The sequence below is a fragment of the Protomyctophum bolini genome (assembly GCF_963924005.1).
Source record: "Protomyctophum bolini genome assembly, chromosome: 17".
Lineage (NCBI taxonomy): Eukaryota > Metazoa > Chordata > Actinopteri > Myctophiformes > Myctophidae > Protomyctophum > Protomyctophum bolini.
Genome location: NC_137878.1, coordinates 31,871,159 through 31,890,112, shown reverse-complemented (window position 1 = coordinate 31,890,112; position 18,954 = coordinate 31,871,159). Strand labels below are relative to the sequence as shown.

The 18,954-nt window shown below is 40.6% G+C and overlaps 1 protein-coding gene across 1 annotated transcript; it reads right to left on the bottom strand.

Annotated features, from left to right (window-relative positions):
* Positions 1 to 6,572: 6,572 nt before the first annotated feature.
* LOC308331716 (uncharacterized protein) lies at positions 6,573 to 7,416 on the bottom strand (the record flags this gene model as incomplete). The annotated part of the gene is made up of 1 exon (XM_080787208.1): positions 6,573 to 7,416. The coding sequence occupies exon 1, from the start codon at positions 7,053 to 7,055 to the stop codon at positions 6,573 to 6,575; it is 483 nt and encodes a 160-aa protein (XP_080643334.1). The 5' UTR covers positions 7,056 to 7,416.
* Between the last annotated feature and the right edge of the window lie 11,538 nt (positions 7,417 to 18,954).

Sequence of the window (18,954 nt, the reverse complement as noted above, 5' to 3'; positions counted from 1 at the left end):
GGGAAAGGTTCCACAATCCATGCTAGCTGCTTCAGACACAGGGGAGGGGAGGGAGATGGCCCGGCTCACGGGACTCGAGTGCGAAATAGCGCTTATGCAACACTTACCCTAAAAACACAAGCACCTCAACTCAATGTCATTGTGAATAACAATTTCGAGCGAAAAAATAATTTTTGGAATGACACTTTCACCCAGTATGAAGCTAAATGTGGAAGCCGTGTGTGTCACACCAAAACTGGTGTCCTATAGAATCCTGTAACCGAACGATCCTCTTGCATCTGGGCTGAGGGAGGCACTGCCTGCGAGTTGGCTCCGTCTAATAAGCAAATTTAGAACTTCCTGTTTGAGAGCTAGCTAATTTAAGACATCCGGTTGCCTTCAGAATAAAATAAGGTTATTTAATTCGTTAATTAAATAATTATTACATTACATTATTAGTATTATTGTTACATTACAGTTATTGTAAACACACATTAAAATAAAGAAATCTATCTATCTATCTATTCAGGCCCATTCAATTAATCTATCACTACATTAGTTGCCTGTTCAAAACTAAACTACACTTTATGAAATCATTGTTGCAGCCTACACACATATATTCAGGCCCATTCAGAACACATTTCCCAAATCTCAGTGATTTATCCACACATCGCTCTGTGTGTGTGTGGGCGTGTGTGTGTGTGTGTGTGTGTCGCGTCGCCCTCCAGCTGCAATTGCGAGTGTGCGCTGTGTGCAGGGCACACTACTGAGTTTAAACACACAGCTGAAACATGAAGTGGAGTCTGTCAACTCCAGCAATTTCTTTCTTCCCATATTGCGCTGCAACCACACTGGGATGAGGCCCCCCGAAGGGGGCCGAAATTCTAGTATATATATATATATATCATATATACATGGGAGAAGTGGTACCCATACTCATTCTTTGTGCTCTATCTCCGACCGAACCACACTTTCACCACACATCTCTATATGCAAAATAAATTCAGCACGCTCCCCGAACTGACATAGGCTATTTTTCAGCCGTTCAAGTGTCTCATTTACTCTGCAAATATTACTTTTATATGAAACACGCTGTTATTGCTCAACGTCAACAGCCTACGTCACAATCGTCAGGTTGGCGTCTACCAAAATCGTCATGTTGGCGTCTACTACGCCAACTACGTTCACTTAATGGGGCCAGTCTTTCACAGTGACACACATGTTACATTAACCACGCGCCCGGGATGGTTTCTACCCCTCAATGTCGTATTTGCTGCGCCCTTCTAATGCTGCGCCACGCCTACTCTACACTCACTGCTTGCAGCAGCAGCACTCGCTGGGAGCTGGGTCTGCAGGCGACCGTGTGTGTGCGTGCGTGCAGAAGGAAGGGGAGAAATTATACGATCGCTATTTTGCTTATTCCATCTAAATCTCTTTGTTTACAAAATAAATGACTCGACGATTCCCTTAGTTACATCAACATTGTTCTTTGCCATTAATTGGATTGGGCCGAAATATCCCCATTACACCGAGCACTTTGCCTATTTTCGCCAGACAGCCAACTGCCCAGTACACACTACACATGTATACATACGCCTGCACGCACACGCACACACACACACACACACACACACCAACATGCGACTCATTAAATAACTCTATTTCTCCGCACGCGCGCACACAACATTATTCACGTGAAATGCGTCACGCCAATATTGAGATAGGCTACCAATATGTGGGTATAGCCTACAGGGAATTACCGACGGAGTGTATATATACACACACACACACACACACACACACACACACAGTCCCGGCTCCCCAAGAAATAGATTAGAATTTATAGATGCGCGATTACATAACAGCTGTGCGTCATTATAGCCACACACGTCTCTAACTTGCGGTCACAGTCGCGAGACTTTTCAGTTGTGTGGTACTTTTATATTGATTTAACTGTAATAGAAAGTTCCCAAACTTCCCATCTCCCAGTCACGGAGCTGCAACAAAAAGCAACTGGTCGTTTCTGACCAGTGTTGCCAAATAAGCGATTAGTAAGTAATGTCATTTAATTTATCAGCGATTTTGGGATTATTTTTGTAGATTGAAAAAATATTGGGCCTCCTTTGCTCTTGCCATGACAATGTTTGAGAACCACTGCTCTAAAACAATAGTAGACAAAGTTTGAGCCACAAACACATTGCTCTCTCTCTCTCTCTCTCTCTCTCTTCTCCTTTTGTATAAATTAAATAGGCCTATTCATGATTCTGCTTATAGAGAAGTAGCCTATGTTCGTTTATGGACTTGAGAGCTACTTTCAAAACGACCAGCATACCCACCAAATAAAACTATCATCCCATTGCTGAAAATAGTGACAAAATGTAATTGAGGGGCCTTTCATATAGGCTACATATAAGACAAACGCACATGGAATGGGAAATAGAGGGGGGAAAATGCAAATCGTAGGCTTTTATTTTTGTTGGTATTTGACTTTGCTACTGATGATTGTAAGCAACAACAAGTATTGCATTGTGTGTTTGAGCTGACAGGCCCTTTTTGATGTCAATCACTCAAGTCATCTCAGGTCATCTAAAGCGGAAGATGCAAAAATCGTTTTTTATATTAAAATTATATATATTTTTACTGCCATGTCATGTGGTCTACCTGCAAAACCTTTGTAGATCGTGATCTACCATTTGGGCACCACTTAACGTCAGATCAGGGGTTTTTGTCGGCCAGCGCCAACAATGCTCCCCGAAAGCATAATCGCAGCAAATACCGGGCAGTGTGTATGAGCCTTAACATGTTGACTACACTACACTACACATAATAACTAATAACCCGTTTTCAGCTTAAAGCAATTATATTTCATTGAAGCAACTCCTTAGCATTGTTTTCATACCATGGATGTGATAAGAAAATGTATCAAACATAAGGGAAATATTAAATAGTATCGGGTGTACCAGTTTGGCCTTTTCTTTTTTTTCAATGGGGCAATACATTGATTAAACAAACGTTTGATTGATTGAGTTGTACAATGTTATACAACCCTAAACTACTTTTAGAATACACTACACAATACAATACAATTTCAGAACATATAATATTGGCCAATATGTCAAATATGTAAATATTACATATCGCATTGAATGGAAGCGGACCATTTGTAACACATGTTACAAATGACCCGCTTTTGCAAGTTTTCTTTGCAGTTGCTTACAGACCAGAATGAACGTGAATTCCGTCTAAACACGATGCAAACTAATGAAGAACATAAGCATGAACACATCCATGTGGATTTTTATTCACCAACACCAAAGACAAAAATTGTAGCACACACAGGGCTGTATTTTGCGTGTCTTAAGTACCAGGTCTTATTCCCTAACTTGAGTAAACTAAAGACCTGGAGGCGTGATCAATACTCTTTGGCCACTCAGAATAGCCAAATGGCATTGATCACGCCTCCAGGTCTTTAGTTTACTCAAGTTAGGGAATAAGACCTGGTACTTAAGACACGCAAAATACAGGCCATATACTCCAGGTGTAAAATTATACGCATTTTGAAGGTAAACACTTCAAACTTCCTGGCCACGTAGAGTACGTTGCTGTACACATACTGACGCGATGGCGTCATGGTGGCGTTGACCAATCAAGATATAACGTCCATGTTACAACCGTGAAGCGTTACAACCTTGCCGGCTCTCCCCTACATTTGTTACTAACATTAGGTTGTGGCGAAGTAGAAACGTGGCCAGCAGATACTGTGTTTTGGACAAACAGGCTAGGTATTGGTGTTGATTTGGGTCAACTGGACAAACAGCGTGGTGTTGTTTTGTGTCTGTGTTTGTGTTGGAGCGCCTCAGTGTGGCCGTACAGGTCATGTGCAACCTCTTCCACAGAGAGATGGAGACACTAAATCTCAGCTGGACAAACATGTTTGCATGCATGCATCGCTGCCTTGCATGCTGTGTGCTACTGTTGAGTCTGTCACTTACTTTGACTGATTTATGGCATTGTCTTTCTGTTAAAATCCAACTATGTTAATTTAAGAACTCTGGGCATATAGGTCATTGTTTATTCACTGTGCACACGTGTAGCCTATTGTATGTCAGACTGTATGTCTGTCCCACAGTCACAATCCTTTAGTAATTAGGCTGTGGAAATATTCAGGACAAAACAATGGTACATTTCCAATAACCCATCCGTTACTACATGTGGAGTCAACTCCCGCCATTTATTTCTTCCCATAGTGTGTGGCGAAGTAGCTCTGGGATGAGTGCGCGCGAAGCAAGTAGTAACTAGATATTTAGCCTTACACTCTTAAAACAAAAACTATATAGGCCTATGTTATTAGAAGTTATTAGTAGTTATTAGAGTTATCGGTAGTTATAATACAAGTTTTTAGAATTAGAATTATTCAAGTTATTAGAATTTATTAAAGTTATTAAAGTTATTAGAAGTTAATAAAGTTATAAGAAGGTATTAAAGTTATTAGAAGTTGTTAGAGGTTATTGAAGTTATTATACCAAGTTAATAAAGTTATTACAATTATTAGAAGTTATAAGAAGTTCTTAGAAGTTATTTGCGTAGTATTTGCGCATTATATGCGTATTATTCGCGTACTATATGCGTATTATACACGTATTATCCGCATATTATACGCGTATTATACACGTATTATCCGCATATTATACGCGTATTTGCGTATTATTCCCGTATTCTTTGCGTATTATTATTACATATTAATACGTAATTTATCCGCGTATTCGCGCATAATATTTTTATTTAACCTTTATTTAACCAGTAAAAACCACATTGAGACTGAAGTCTCTTTTACAAGTGTGAACTGACCAAGACAAGAGGCAAAAATAAGTGACATGACTCTGCCAGTAACAAAACAAATACACAACAAAAAAACAGGACAGACATACAATGCTCATAAATACAGTACCCACTACAGAGGAAGCTCAAAGGGAGAACAGGAACGTTTAGTTACGCGACCAATAAGAACTAATAAATAAAAACTAAGCAACGGAAATTGCCAGTAGACTAAAAAGCAAGCAGACATTTGCTATATGTCAAAGCAGGAGCAGTGTATGTGTGCCCGTTTTTTTTCCCTTTTTTTTCTGGGGGTCAACTGGGACTTCAGTGCGCTGTACTTACTACATCTTTCTGGTGGAATGTCTTCAGGTGGTTGGGTGTTGGGTCTCTCCTGGTGCTGTGGAGTGTTTCCAAGCCATCGTCCATGGGTGGAGGTCCTCCTCGGAAGCGTGGCCTGTCCTCAAGCCATGCTCTGCGGTCAGTGCGGTGGTCTCTGAAGAAGGTACTGTGATGCATGCTATAGCGACGTTTCGGACTGACTCAGGCAAGATTATGTTGAATTCGAATGAAGAATGATTATTTGTGCAGAAGCCCTGGTTTTATGTGTTCCTAATGGTGGGCGTGGCTCATAGCCATCCGGCCAATTAGCTTTGTTGATGTCCAATAATGTTCTCACATGTATGCTTTTTAAATTTGTATTATTTTTACAATATTTTTAAAAACATTTTAAAAAAAGCATACATGTGAGAGAATTAGTGGAGGTAGCCTACTGGCAATGTGCAAAAAACTTTTGGCAGTTTGAGATTATCTCTGACACAGCTCCAACAGGAGGCTGGCCTCCTGGTGGAGTCTAATAGCCTACTGTACTGCACTGTACTAACGGGAACTAGTAGAACATTATGCTCTCTTTTCTGTAAAATACAGAATGGAATAAAATGTCTCCTACAAAGCTTATTATGGTCAGGCATCACCAGATCTTGGAGCTCGCTGTGCCTTATAAGCCTAGTTTCTTAGCCTTACTCGTGGTTCCTCTAATGTTACTTTTTAATTCGGTTAGGTCCTGGTCTAACTAGCCCATAGCGATGCTGCATAGATTGTTGGTGGACCAAGCTCCTCTCTCCCTTCTCCCCACCCTCTCCGTCTCCATCTCCATCCTCCTCTTCCATTGTCCTCTCCTCCCCCCTCCCCTTCTCTCCTCTCCTCCTCTGCCCCTCTCCTCTCCATCTCATCCCCTCTTTGTCTCCTCTTGCTTCTCCATTCCCTGCTTTTGTTCTCGTTTCACAGACTCACATGGATCTCAATTACAGACCCCCTTGGCTGTGGTTTCCATGGAATTTGACTGCTGACTGTTATTATAATGGATGTTATGTTTTGTCCCTCCTCTCTCTCCTCTCTTGTTGTTGTTGTCCATTCTCATGGCCACTTTTCACCCTCTCCCATTCTCCGCCTCTGGTTTCACCAAATCCTTTACTGGGGAGATATATTACAGGTCTCTGCTTCAACCTATTATTGAATGCAATTGAACCTATATTGGTGTTACACTCCCAAGAGGATCTCAGACTTCTTGTGGCCAGTCTATATTTGAGTTAAAAAGACTAGATGGTACTTCTTTGACCTACTGGAAATGTGCACAGGCAATTTGGTGTTTGCAGCAGTTTGCAAGATGAGCCCCTGACTGAAAAAAAAGTATAGGTCATAAGAGTCTCATGTCTTAACAGGGTTCATGCGGTAAATATTTAGGCAGGGGTGTGGGTGGTTTAGCATGCTAGCAGGGTTCAGCTAGCTTCAACAGTAGTGGACGTACACTCCTTGGCCATGTGACCCGACTTGTGACAGATGTAGCAGCTGACCTCGGCTGCCGCCTTGCCGCAGTGAACCGCCACGTGGCCGATCTCTCCGCACCTGTAACACTTGACCTTCTCGCAGCCGGTCTGGATGTGTCCAAACCCTCCGCAGGTGTAGCACTCGTTAGCCTGGTCACAGTTCCGCGCCATGTGCCCCGCCTTGCCGCAAGTGTAGCAGACCATCTCTCGCTCCTTCTTGGGCTCCCTGCAGTCCCGGGAGATGTGTCCCTCCAGGCCACAGTTGTAACAGGCGTCCACGGTCTTCCCGCAGAAGTTGGCGACGTGACCGGGCTCTCCACAGCGGTAGCAGAACTTCCCTCGACCTCGTCCCTTGGCCCGCCCCCTCCCGGCGTTGGGACAGTTCTTGATCCAGTGGCCCGTTTGGCCACATCCAAAGCACTCGTCGTTGCTCATCTTGATTACACCTAGTTACTTGACTGTTCAAGCCGTTTTGTTTTGTTTTCTATCTCCCTCTTTGTTCTCTCCTCTTTCTCGCCTCTCTGTCTCTCCTCTGTCGCTACCTCACTATCCGTCCCTCAACGTCTGTTGTTTATTTACAAAGCACTATGAAGTCACATTCGCCGTCTTATATAGTCTGACCAGAGTGTTGTGTGTGATGTCACATGCAGTTGTCAGTGCATTCCTGCGATTTGCACAGGCATCCTTGCAAAAGTGGCAGCTCCTGCCAAATCTCTCAATACTGATATATTATTGATTTCAGCTCTTACAATTCCAAACATGCAAACATGACCCGCATTAATTACTTCAGTCTATATTAGTAGCTTAATGACTATAGTATTAAAAATCACACCTGTGTGAAGTGAGGGGCGCTAATATATAAATCTAAATAATTTTGTTTAGGTGATGTAATGGTGATGTAAAACAAATGGTGCCAACACAAACATTAAATTATCTTTATTGTTAATGGTATTTAATGTTTGTGTTAGGGACAAGATGACGTGAATTTTCCTTTCCTTGTCAATGGCGTTTTTAAATCAAACATTGAACTAAAAACAAACTGTATATAGGATGGGCTATATGTCTTTACTTGCGCAAGCAGAGCGCGCAAGTAATAATTTCGCCCGGTCTCTTCAACGTGACAGCCGTCAACCACTTTTCTGTGTAAGCAAATCTGTGCCTGGTTTGCTGGGACCAGATTACACAGATGACCATTTCTCTTACGTCATCATTGAGAGCTAGTCATACATATACACACCATGTACTCTGGTACACTATATTTCTTAAACTATGAAACATTTCAAAGATTCCTTTTCAGGCAAACATGTCCACCGTAAGATGAACCTAAATAGGTTTGAATGGGGTTTCTAGGTGTAAGTATGTAGGACTATAGTAGCATGCCAAAGTTTGTGCTATTTCCATTGAGAATTAATTGGGCGTTTAAGTTAAATAACTCAGAAACTATAAAACATTTCAAAGTAAAAAGTTCCAGCATGTGTCTCCTCAGTAAGCTGAATTATAAAAAGTGTGAATGGAGTTTCTAGGTGAAAGTAGTTTTTTTGACGTGCCATATGTCTGCCATTCTGAATTTCGCAAATTTGAAAGCACTATATTTCTAAAACTATGAAACATTTCAAAGATTCCTTTTCAGGCAAACATGTCCACCGTAAGATGAACCTAAATAGGCTAGAATGGGGTTTTCAGGTGTAAGTATGTAGGACTAGTAGCATGACAAAGTTTGTGCTATTGCCATGAGAATGTCAAGGCCATTTAATAGTCTTATGAAGGTCATTTATATTGCTCAAGGTCATTGAGCGGCGCGCTATAGTGTGCGATTCTTCATCATTGTTGAGGATTTGAAAAAAGGTGAAAATCGCGGAAAAGCGAAATGCTATAGTCCATGGTCACGGACCGCATACTGGTCAAGTTCATTTATACTGGTGAAGGTAATTTATACTGGTCAAGGTCATTTATACTGGTCAAGGTAATTTACTAGTCTTATGAAGGTCATTTATACTGCTCAAGGTCATTGATATTGGTCAAGGTCATTGAGCAGCGCGCTATAGTGCACGATTCTTCATCATTGTTGAGGATTTGAAAAAAGGTGAAAATCGTGGAAAAGCGAAAGGCTATAGTCCATCGTTTTTTACGATTTCGTAAGATTTGAAAAAAAAAAAAAAACGATGTTTTTTGAAATTTTGAAAAAAAAAGTTATCCTGGTTTCTCATCATTTTGGACCATGGGCTATAGCCCATATCGTACGGCATACTATAGCACGCCGTTTTTCATCATTTTGGAGGATTTGAAAAAAATAAAAAAATAAAAAAACGATGGGTTATAGCCCATGTTTTTTGAAATTTTGAAAAAAAAAGTTAGCCTCGTTTCTCATCATTTTGGACCATGGGCTATAGCCCATATCGTACGGCATACTATAGCACGCCGTTTTTCATCATTTTGGAGGATTTGAAAAAAATGAAAAAATAAAAAAACTATGGGTTATAGCCCATGTTTTTTGAAATTTTGAAAAAAAAAGTTAGCCTCGTTTCTCATCATTTTGGACCATGGGCTATAGCCCATATCGTACGGCATACTATAGCACGCCGTTTTTCATCATTTTGGAGGATTTAAAAAAAATTCAAAAATTCAAAAACGATGGGTTATAGCCCATGTTTTTTGAAAATTTGAAAAAAAAAGTTAGCCTCGTTTCTCATCATTTTGGACCATGGGCTATAGCCCATATCGTACGGCATACTATAGCATGCCGTTTTTCATCATTTTGGAGGATTTGAAAAAAATGAAAAAAAAAAAAAACGATGGGTTATAGCCCATGTTTTTTGAAATTTTGGAAAAAAAGGTTAGCCTCGTTTCTCATCATTTTGGACCATGGGCTATAGCCCATATCATACGGCATACTATAGCACGCCGTTTTTCATCATTTTGGAGGATTTGAAAAAAATTCAAAAATTCAAAAACGATGGGTTATAGCCCATGTTTTTTGAAATTTTGAAAAAAAAAGTTGGCCTCGTTTCTCATCATTTTGGACCATGGGCTATAGCCCATATCGTACGGCATACTATAGCATGCCGTTTTTCATCATTTTGGAGGATTTGAAAAAAATAAAAAAATAAAAAAACGATGGGTTATAGCCCATGTTTTTTGAAATTTTGAAAAAAAAAAGTTAGCCTCGTTTCTCATCATTTTGGACCATGGGCTATAGCCCATATCGTACGGCATACTATAGCACGCCGTTTTTCATCATTTTGGAGGATTTGAAAAAAATGAAAAAATAAAAAAACGATGGGTTATAGCCCATGTTTTTTGAAATTTTGAAAAAAAAGTTAGCCTCGTTTCTCATCATTTTGGACCATGGGCTATAGCCCATATCGTACGGCATACTATAGCACGCCGTTTTTCATCATTTTGGAGGATTTGAAAAAAATAAAAAAATAAAAAAACGATGGGTTATAGCCCATGTTTTTTGAAATTTTGAAAAAAAAAGTTAGCCTCGTTTCTCATCATTTTGGACCATGGGCTATAGCCCATATCATACGGCATACTATAGCACGCCGTTTTTCATCATTTTGGAGGATTTGAAAAAAAAATCAAAATTCAAAAACGATGGGTTATAGCCCATGTTTTTTGAAATTTTGAAAAAAAAAGTTAGCCTCGTTTCTCATCATTTTGGACCACGGGCTATAGCCCATATCGTACGGCATACTATAGCACGCCGTTTTTCATCATTTTGGAGGATTTGAAAAAAATGAAAAAATAAAAAAACGATGGGTTATAGCCCATGTTTTGTGAAATTTTGAAAAAAAAAAAGTTAGCCTCGTTTCTCATCATTTTGGACCATGGGCTATAGCCCATATCGTACGGCATACTATAGCACGCCGTTTTTCATCATTTTGGAGGATTTGAAAAAAATAAAAAAATAAAAAAACGATGGGTTATAGCCCATGTTTTTTGAAATTTTGAAAAAAAAAGTTAGCCTCGTTTCTCATCATTTTGGACCATGGGCTATAGCCCATATCGTACGGCATACTATAGCACGCCGTTTTTCATCATTTTGGAGGATTTGAAAAAAATAAAAAAATTAAAAAACGATGTGTTATAGCCCATGTTTTTTGAAATTTTCAAAAAAAAAGTTAGCCTCGTTTCTCATCATTTTGGACCATGGGCTATAGCCCATATCATACGGCATACTATAGCACGCCGTTTTTCATCATTTTGGAGGATTTGAAAAAAATAAAAAAAACGATGGGTTATAGCCCATGTTTTTTGAAATTTTGAAAAAAAAAGTTATCCTCGTTTCTCATCATTTTGGACCATGGGCTATAGCCTATATCGTACGGCATACTATAGCGCGCCGTTTTTCATCATTTTTGATGATTTGACAAAAATGACGAAATGACAAAAACGATGGGTTATAGCCCATGTTTTTTGAAATGTTGAAAAAAAAAGTTAGCCTCGTTTCTCATCATTTTGGACCGTGGGCTATAGCCCATATCGTACGGCATACTATAGCGCACAGTTTTTCATCATTTTTGAAGATTTGAAAAAAATGACGAAATGACAAAAACGATGGATTATAGCCCATGTTTTTTGAAATTTTGGAAAAAAAAGTTATCCTCGTTTCTCATCATTTTGGACCATGGGCTATAGCCTATATCGTACGGCATACTATAGCGCGCCGTTTTTCATCATTTTTGATGATTTGACAAAAATGAAAAAAATGACAAAAACGATGGGTTATAGCCCATGTTTTTTGAAATTTTGAAAAAAAAAGTTAGCCTCGTTTCTCATCATTTTGGACTGTGGGCTATAGCCCATATCGTACGGCATACTATAGCGCGCAGTTTTTCATCATTTTTGAGGATTTGAAAAAAATGACGAAATGACAAAAACGATGGGTTATAGCCCATGTTTTTTGAAATGTTGAAAAAAAAGTTAGCCTCGTTTCTCATCATTTTGGACCGTGGGCTATAGCCCATATCGTACGGCATACTATAGCGCGCAGTTTTTCATCATTTTTGAAGATTTGAAAAAAATGACAAAATGACAAAAACGATGGGTTATAGCCCATGTTTTTTGAAATTTTGAAAAAAAAAGTTATCCTCGTTTCTCATCATTTTGGACCATGGGCTATAGCCTATATCGTACGGCATACTATAGCGCGCCGTTTTTCATCATTTTTGATGATTTGACAAAAATGACGAAATGACAAAAACGATGGGTTATAGCCATCTAGAGTTGCAAATTGCGGCTAGGGGAAGTCCTGATCTCCCAACATGGCGAAGCTATTGCTGGTGGATATTTGAAAATCATGACGGGATTTATTTACTACGGAGTGTAATTTATTTCCCTTATTCCGAGGAGCTATTTCCCAGGGGCCATCCAGGCCAGGAGTGGAGCACAACTGACGTCGGACTTTGGGCTTAGTTCCACACAAGGCCCAGTGGTTGGGCTCCATTTGGACAGTGATGTCCAGGTCCCGCCTGACCCCCGTTGGGGCGGCGGGTCTTGTGCGCACCAACATCGGGACAGTAACGTCCAGGTCAACCGCTGCTTCAGAGGACGCAGCCGCGGTAGTACCTATGTATACTTCTGGATCGGATGAGTCTATTTCCAGGGCAAGTGGGACAGCATCAGGGCATATGGAATCTAATAGTAGCTCATCATCGTGGATTTGGTGAAGGATGGTGATTCTTCCCTCCAGTTCAGCAACTCTTTGGGATAGATGGAGGCAGCCGTCGCAGTTTGAAGGTGAGGTAAGTGGAGGCATGGTGGTGGAGGTGGTGCTGGGGAAGAAAAAGAGCTTTGGCCAGTAAAGGTGTAACGGAAATGTATAGGTGATGTAAGCAGGGTGAGAAGTTGAGGTAGACGGCCAGGCAGCACAGTAAGGCAAACGTCACAGCACAGCAAACGTACCCGCAAGGGCTACACGTCGGTAGCCCACAGCGAGAATTAATCACAAATCATATGGCACGACAGGTCCTGACTGGAACGGAACTCACCGGCGTAGGCCCAGTGACTGGGCCTACTGCGTTGTATCCGCGTCTATGACTTGATGGTTCCTTCTCGGTGATGGCGTGTGGCTCTGGTGCTGGAAGGCTGCTCGGCTGGCTGCCAGCCAACGCCCAGCAGGCTAGCTGTCAAACTAGCCCTGGGCTAACGCTGGTTTCTATCGGGCCGATCTAAGGCAATAACCGGACTTTTAATCTATGCATCCGATAGCTTAGACAAGTACTTTAAGAGGCTGTGGTCTGACAAGATTAATAAAATAAAATAAAGCCTGCATATGTTTAAAAGTGACCGGCGTCAGAGGAGCTGCTGTCAAACGCTGCTGCTGTAGTATTACAGTAGTATTTTGACATTTCACGTTTCATAAATGGTAAATAAATTCCCAAACATGAGCAATTGATGTGAAATGCGTACAGGTTAGTGTAGACCGCTTACAGAGTGAAGAATGCATGTAGCCTAAACCGTTTTAACGAGGTGTCAAAAAACTGATTTTAGGGATAGTTGGAAAATATATCGTGTTCTCCTGATACTGTAAAGGCATCCAGGCCATTTTAACCCACTTTGTTCTACATGGAACTCTCTCTCTCTCTCTGCATTTAAGTGAAACAACTGTAAGTAATATATATATATTGGAAAGGGGGGTTCTAGTAAAGTGAACAACACCCTAGCCTAAACCCCTCTGTTGTTCACTGTTACATTTGAATAACAGCGCTCAAAAAATGCAATGCAATCAGTCATTGCAACTGACAAAACAATATGCACTTATAAGCAAAGAGGCTACGAGATGTGTGTGTGTGTGTGTGTGTGTGTGTGCTGGTGAATGTCTACCAAAGTGACATAAAGAGGAACCAGAGAGAGAATGCTAATTCTTAAATTGTAAAGACAGTGTCTGCTACCATGCTACTGTAAGTACAACCTAAGGCAAATAATGTAGCACATTTGTCATCAGTGCAGATGGTAGAGGGGTACAGTGAGGGGTACAGTAGAGGGGTACAGTGTATTAACCCTTTCTGACCTGAGATCAGATTCATACGAGGTTTCCACGGGACACACACTGGTCTGATGAACCCATTCTGACCTGAGATCAGATTCTAAAAATGTCAGTCGTTCTTCGAATTTTTCAAAAATAGCAGACCTACAAGCTCGTATCGCGCCACTCGGTGGCACGATACGAGCTTGTAGATCTGCTATTTTTCAATAGCTAAAGCATAACATGATGCCAACACCAAAATGGGTGCCCGGTCAGAATGGGTTAACCCTTTTTCTGAAATAGGCCTACCTATGTTTCTGTATCAGTGGTGCTCAATATTTCATGTCAAGGACCCCAAAAATTATCTGTGTTTGGCCATCGACCCCCATCTGAAAACGTTGTTCCAGGAACATGTTTCAGGCACATTTTCACGATTTTCAAAAATAGCAGACCTACTACAAGTTCATAGCGTGCCACTCGGTGGCGCGCTATGAGCTTATGTAGATCTGTTATTTTTCAAAAGGTAAATTATAACATAATGTTTAAAACACCAAAAGGGGTTCCCACCCAGAATGGGTAAAAAAAATGATTTTAATATTTTTTTTACTTTGCATGCCATATTTAATGAATACAATGTTTGGTTCCAGGGATTCCGGAACTCAGGAGGTTGGAATGTGATCAGGTCTGCAGAGCCAACCAGACGAGAGACGCCGCTGCCTTCCTCGCGATGCCCCAACGAGGCTGGTTTCTGTCCCTTTGAAGTTGATGTGCAAAATCAATTGAACATGTTGGGGGAGTGAATTAACTGGTTCGGAGCTTAATTTTCCGAATGGCTGAAAGCATTTTCTCTAAAGCATTTACAGTATTTCTGAGAGCATTCCTCTATAGTTCTATAGGTAGTTTATACCATTTAGACCTGAGGACGATTCTACAAATGTCTTCTAAGTCATGAGAGTTTTCTGAAAAACCCCATGTTTCTATAATAAGTGGTTCTCAAACTATTTCATGTCAAGGAGCCCCAGAGTTTTCTGTATTTGGCCGCCGACCCCCATCTGAAAAGATTTGAGTTGAAAACGTTCGCTCTGAAAGAATATAATTATATTCCAAGAATTGCGACACATCTTCACAATTTTTGGGTTATTTTTCATCTATCACTAGATATACGGACATACAGTATGATTGTTTTTATTGAGTCTGTAAATATCTTCTGTCATATACTCATATTGTATCTTGGATCAGTCCAGCTGCTACAGATTGATCTATATGTAGCCCAGTGGCATATATGCCTGTAGTTCTATGTAAATCCACCAGGTGGCACTGTCACTTTAGGAGTGCCATGTTCTGGGGGTCAAGGGTTACACTTAAAAACGTCTTGAATAATAAGATGCAACCTGTGTTTGTGGGGTTTCTTTGAGAAGATCTTCATGATTGTAAACAAGAGGTGAAAGCTGAACTGGTAACTACTAGTAACTCAACTTGGTTGAGTTTCTGTGTCTTTGTACTGTCTTGGAAAGGGGTGAAGCTTGGGGGACCAGTGTGTGTGTGAGTTGGCCGTTCCTCACAGTTCACACTGTTTGTGATAGAGCCACTACCGTATTTAGTTTAGGTTTATTTTTTGTTACAGGCTTGCATGCCATATTTGCTAAACGGTGGCATTCTTTACACAAATAAGATACACCAACACCAACTTCTTGGGAAATAAAGAACCCCAATATATGTCTGTGTCCTGTGCCCTATTTGCCAGGTTACATATAAGGCTATTATGGGCCATTAGATTGTTTTATTACTGGAAGTATATCAGTTACCTTATCCCTCTTCGCTATACCAACATTTCATTGCATATTCCATAGGATAATGTTAATTAAATTACTTATATCTCTACATCATCTACATCCCTCTCCACAACTATTAATAGACTACCAGTGTGTGTGTGTGTGTGTGTGTGTGTGTGTGTGTGGTGCACACAGCTGTGATGATCAACAGTGGATGACCCAATCACTTATCACTCTGACCAACGGACCAATGACGGACGGACTAGTTGAACAGGTGACCGGATCCAGTGGGCGTGGCTTTGGATTTAAATAGGAGCGGCCATGTTGTTTCCCAGCATGCAGTTTGGTTTGGGAGCCACTGAGCCAGGCTGCATGCTGTCTGCAGGGAGCCATGCTGTTTGTTCTAAGGTAAGGAGCGTTTGTTTGAGAAACACGGTTTTATCCTTGAACACTGTTGTATAAACATTAGACGATTGAACACTGTTGTATAGACATTAGAGGATTTATTGGACTGTTTATTGTGACACTAAATGGACAACAATGTCAGGAATGTTTGTCCTTTTTCATACAAACAACACATGTTCTTTTGCCCTGCCTGTGTTTGATGGCCAAAATGCTTTTCCAATGGGAGGCACATGGTTTGTCCAAACACTTGTGTTTCTTTGCCCCCCTCCATCAAACACAAATGTTTGGTCAAACCATGTGCCTCCCATTGGAAAGGCATTGAGGTGGCCATCAAACACATGCAGAGCACAGAACATGTGTTGTGTGAATGAGGCATTGGGCCTCTATCTCACAAAAAAAAACATTTGTCTTGTCTGTGTTTAATGGCCGCCCCAATGCATTTCCAATGGGAGGCACATGGTTTGACCAAACATTTGTGTTTGATAGTAGTGTTCTGTCCCCCTCCCCTCCATGAAACACAAATGTTTGGTCAAACCATGTGCCTCCCATTGGCAAAGCATTGAAGTGGCCATCAAACACAGGCAGAGCACAGAACATACGTTTGTGTGAAACATTTGTCTCGTCTGTTTTTAATGGCCGCCTCAATGCTTTTCCAATGGAAGTCACACGGTTTGACCAAACATTTGTTTGCTGGAGGGGAGGGGGACAGACACAGCCATCAAACAAATGTTTGCTCAAACCATGTGAAAAGCATTGATGATCGAGGCCTTAGAGAAGGAACAATCGCAAACAAACAAACCATGGTTCCCAACAGTGGTGGAAATTAAATCATTATACCTTTACTCAAGTGTAGTGTAGAAATATTTGAAAATGTTTAACTACTAGTTACTTTGTAGATTTGTATTATTACTAAACGTACTAGCCTACATTGTTCATTTACCACTACAGCCATATTTTGGCCATTTGGCTGATCTACAAGCTCACAATGCATTGTGATGTGACACATTGTGAGCTTTTAGATCTGTTATTTTCAAAAGGCCTCAGTAGAGGATAAAGTGAAACATCCCTTTAATATTATATGAATTTTACAATGTATGAAATCTGGATAAAGAGTCTAATGTTTTTTTTTTTTTATGTGTCTTACAGGTTAATCATGTGACCTTGGTGTCATGTGTGACCTTGGATGGGGTCATCAGGAGATGGCTGGTATTGGTAATAGAGTGTCTACTCGGTTGAGCTGAAACTTCTAACGGTGTCAACGAACGCTCTTCCTGAGATTACGAGGCGAACGGTGACGATCGGGACGTATTGTGCCATACAACCTTCGCGGCTCTATTAATACCGCCTATCTTCAACCGAGCGACGGAAGCCCCCCCCATGGTACGTACCGGGATTGCATGTGGCTGTAGTAGAAACTAGGGCTGTGTCAAATCTTATTTTAATTCTTTTTGGGAGATAAACACTTTACTGAGGTTTTTAATGCGTCTTTAGTATTTCAAAGTGTCCATGATGTCATGGACACTTCCTACCCAGACTACAATTCCCATAATGCTTTGGTGCACTGATCCTTGTGGATAGGGTGAGGGCTGTCTTACTGAGACAACATGTAGTCCAGGAAGGAAGTGAGCCCAGTGTCCATGACATTTCATGGAGCCAATGGACACTTTTGTAAAAACAACTATTGCCCACATAAAAAACCCAGGAAAGTGTTTCTTGTCTCCAAAACATAATTGAAATAAGCTCTGTTTGCAAAAGGGGTGAAGTCTCCCTTTAATGGGTTGAATCGTTAAAGCTGCTATAAGCAACATGTCAAATGTAATTTTATTTTTTGGTATTCAGACGGCAATGGGTAAAACTAAAACACAATTTTGTCTCTGACACATCTAGGAGCCACAATTTGCATTCAAAGATTTTCCTAGATTTGTCATTGGTCAATTTGCCTGTCTACTTCCTGATTGGTTAGTCATTTCGACCGGGTTTTATTTTTCTTCGACCAATGACTTCTAGGAAGCTTCTAGGAACATCTTTGACTGCAAATTATGGCCCCTAGATGTGTCACAGAGACTAAATAATTTGTGGTAGTGTTTTACTCATTGCTGGCTGTCTGAATGAAATAAAAATCATTATAATTGATATTATTGCTTATAGCTGCTTTAATCACACTTTTGTGATTAAAGTAAAAAATTGTGACACAGCCCTGTCAGTGACTGTTATGACTTCCAAAATGTCATCCTGTAGGCCGACAACTAATGTTTCCTATTTTCCCTGTCATTTCAGAACGTGAAGCTGACAAGGCGACGTCTGTATTGAAGGTACAAACTCTATGCTGTTGCCGCTGCTGGGTGCTGTTAGCAGTGGAGGTTGGTAATGAACCTTTTGATTCCTGCTGCTTGTGTAAGTGGGCTACATGCTACCGTAGGCTACCGTAGGTTGTCATTCGCACCGTGTATCGTTTCACATTTGTGTATAATGCCACTCTACATCACATGCCGCTATGTGATGTTTGTGTAGGCATGTGATTTATTTATCGTTTAACATAATTTACGGGTAAAGCTTTCACGTCACATCACATATGTATGTTCTGTTCTAGTGTCTCCTTTCTCTTCTTTGCTTTTAATAAAGTTATTTGTTTTGGTTGTCTCAGGAAAAAAAGAACACTTTTATTTCTTTCTCCTTGCCTATCTATTGCCCTAGTTCTTCACTAGTGGACTGTACAAATGTGATGTGACGGTATGTGACTTATGTCCGGTAGCATGTAGCCTGCTTAACACTGTTTACAGCCTTCTATGCTGTAGATCTGTCCACACTAACAGGAGGAAAATTATGGCAGATTTTCTTCCTTCGTTAGTGTGTTTTGTTTAGTGCTGATAGTGAAGGTAAGTGAGCGTAGTTTATTATCTTTGGCTGTCGGGCAGAAACCTTGTATCTCCATAGTTTTGTAAATTAATTTCCTTACTTGGTCATGCTACAGTGTCACACACTAAAGTAGCAAATGGCTCATCTACAAGCTCAGGATGCAAAGATCATCCATTATTGAAGATAACCTATTTTTGTATGTATCGAACCATTTAAGTATAAACAAGAGCTTGTGACTAAACATTGGAACACAGATTATTATATTAATAATAAATATAATCGTATCACAGGTTTTTTTTGTCCAGTAACTGTTTTGGACGTGCACGGTTTC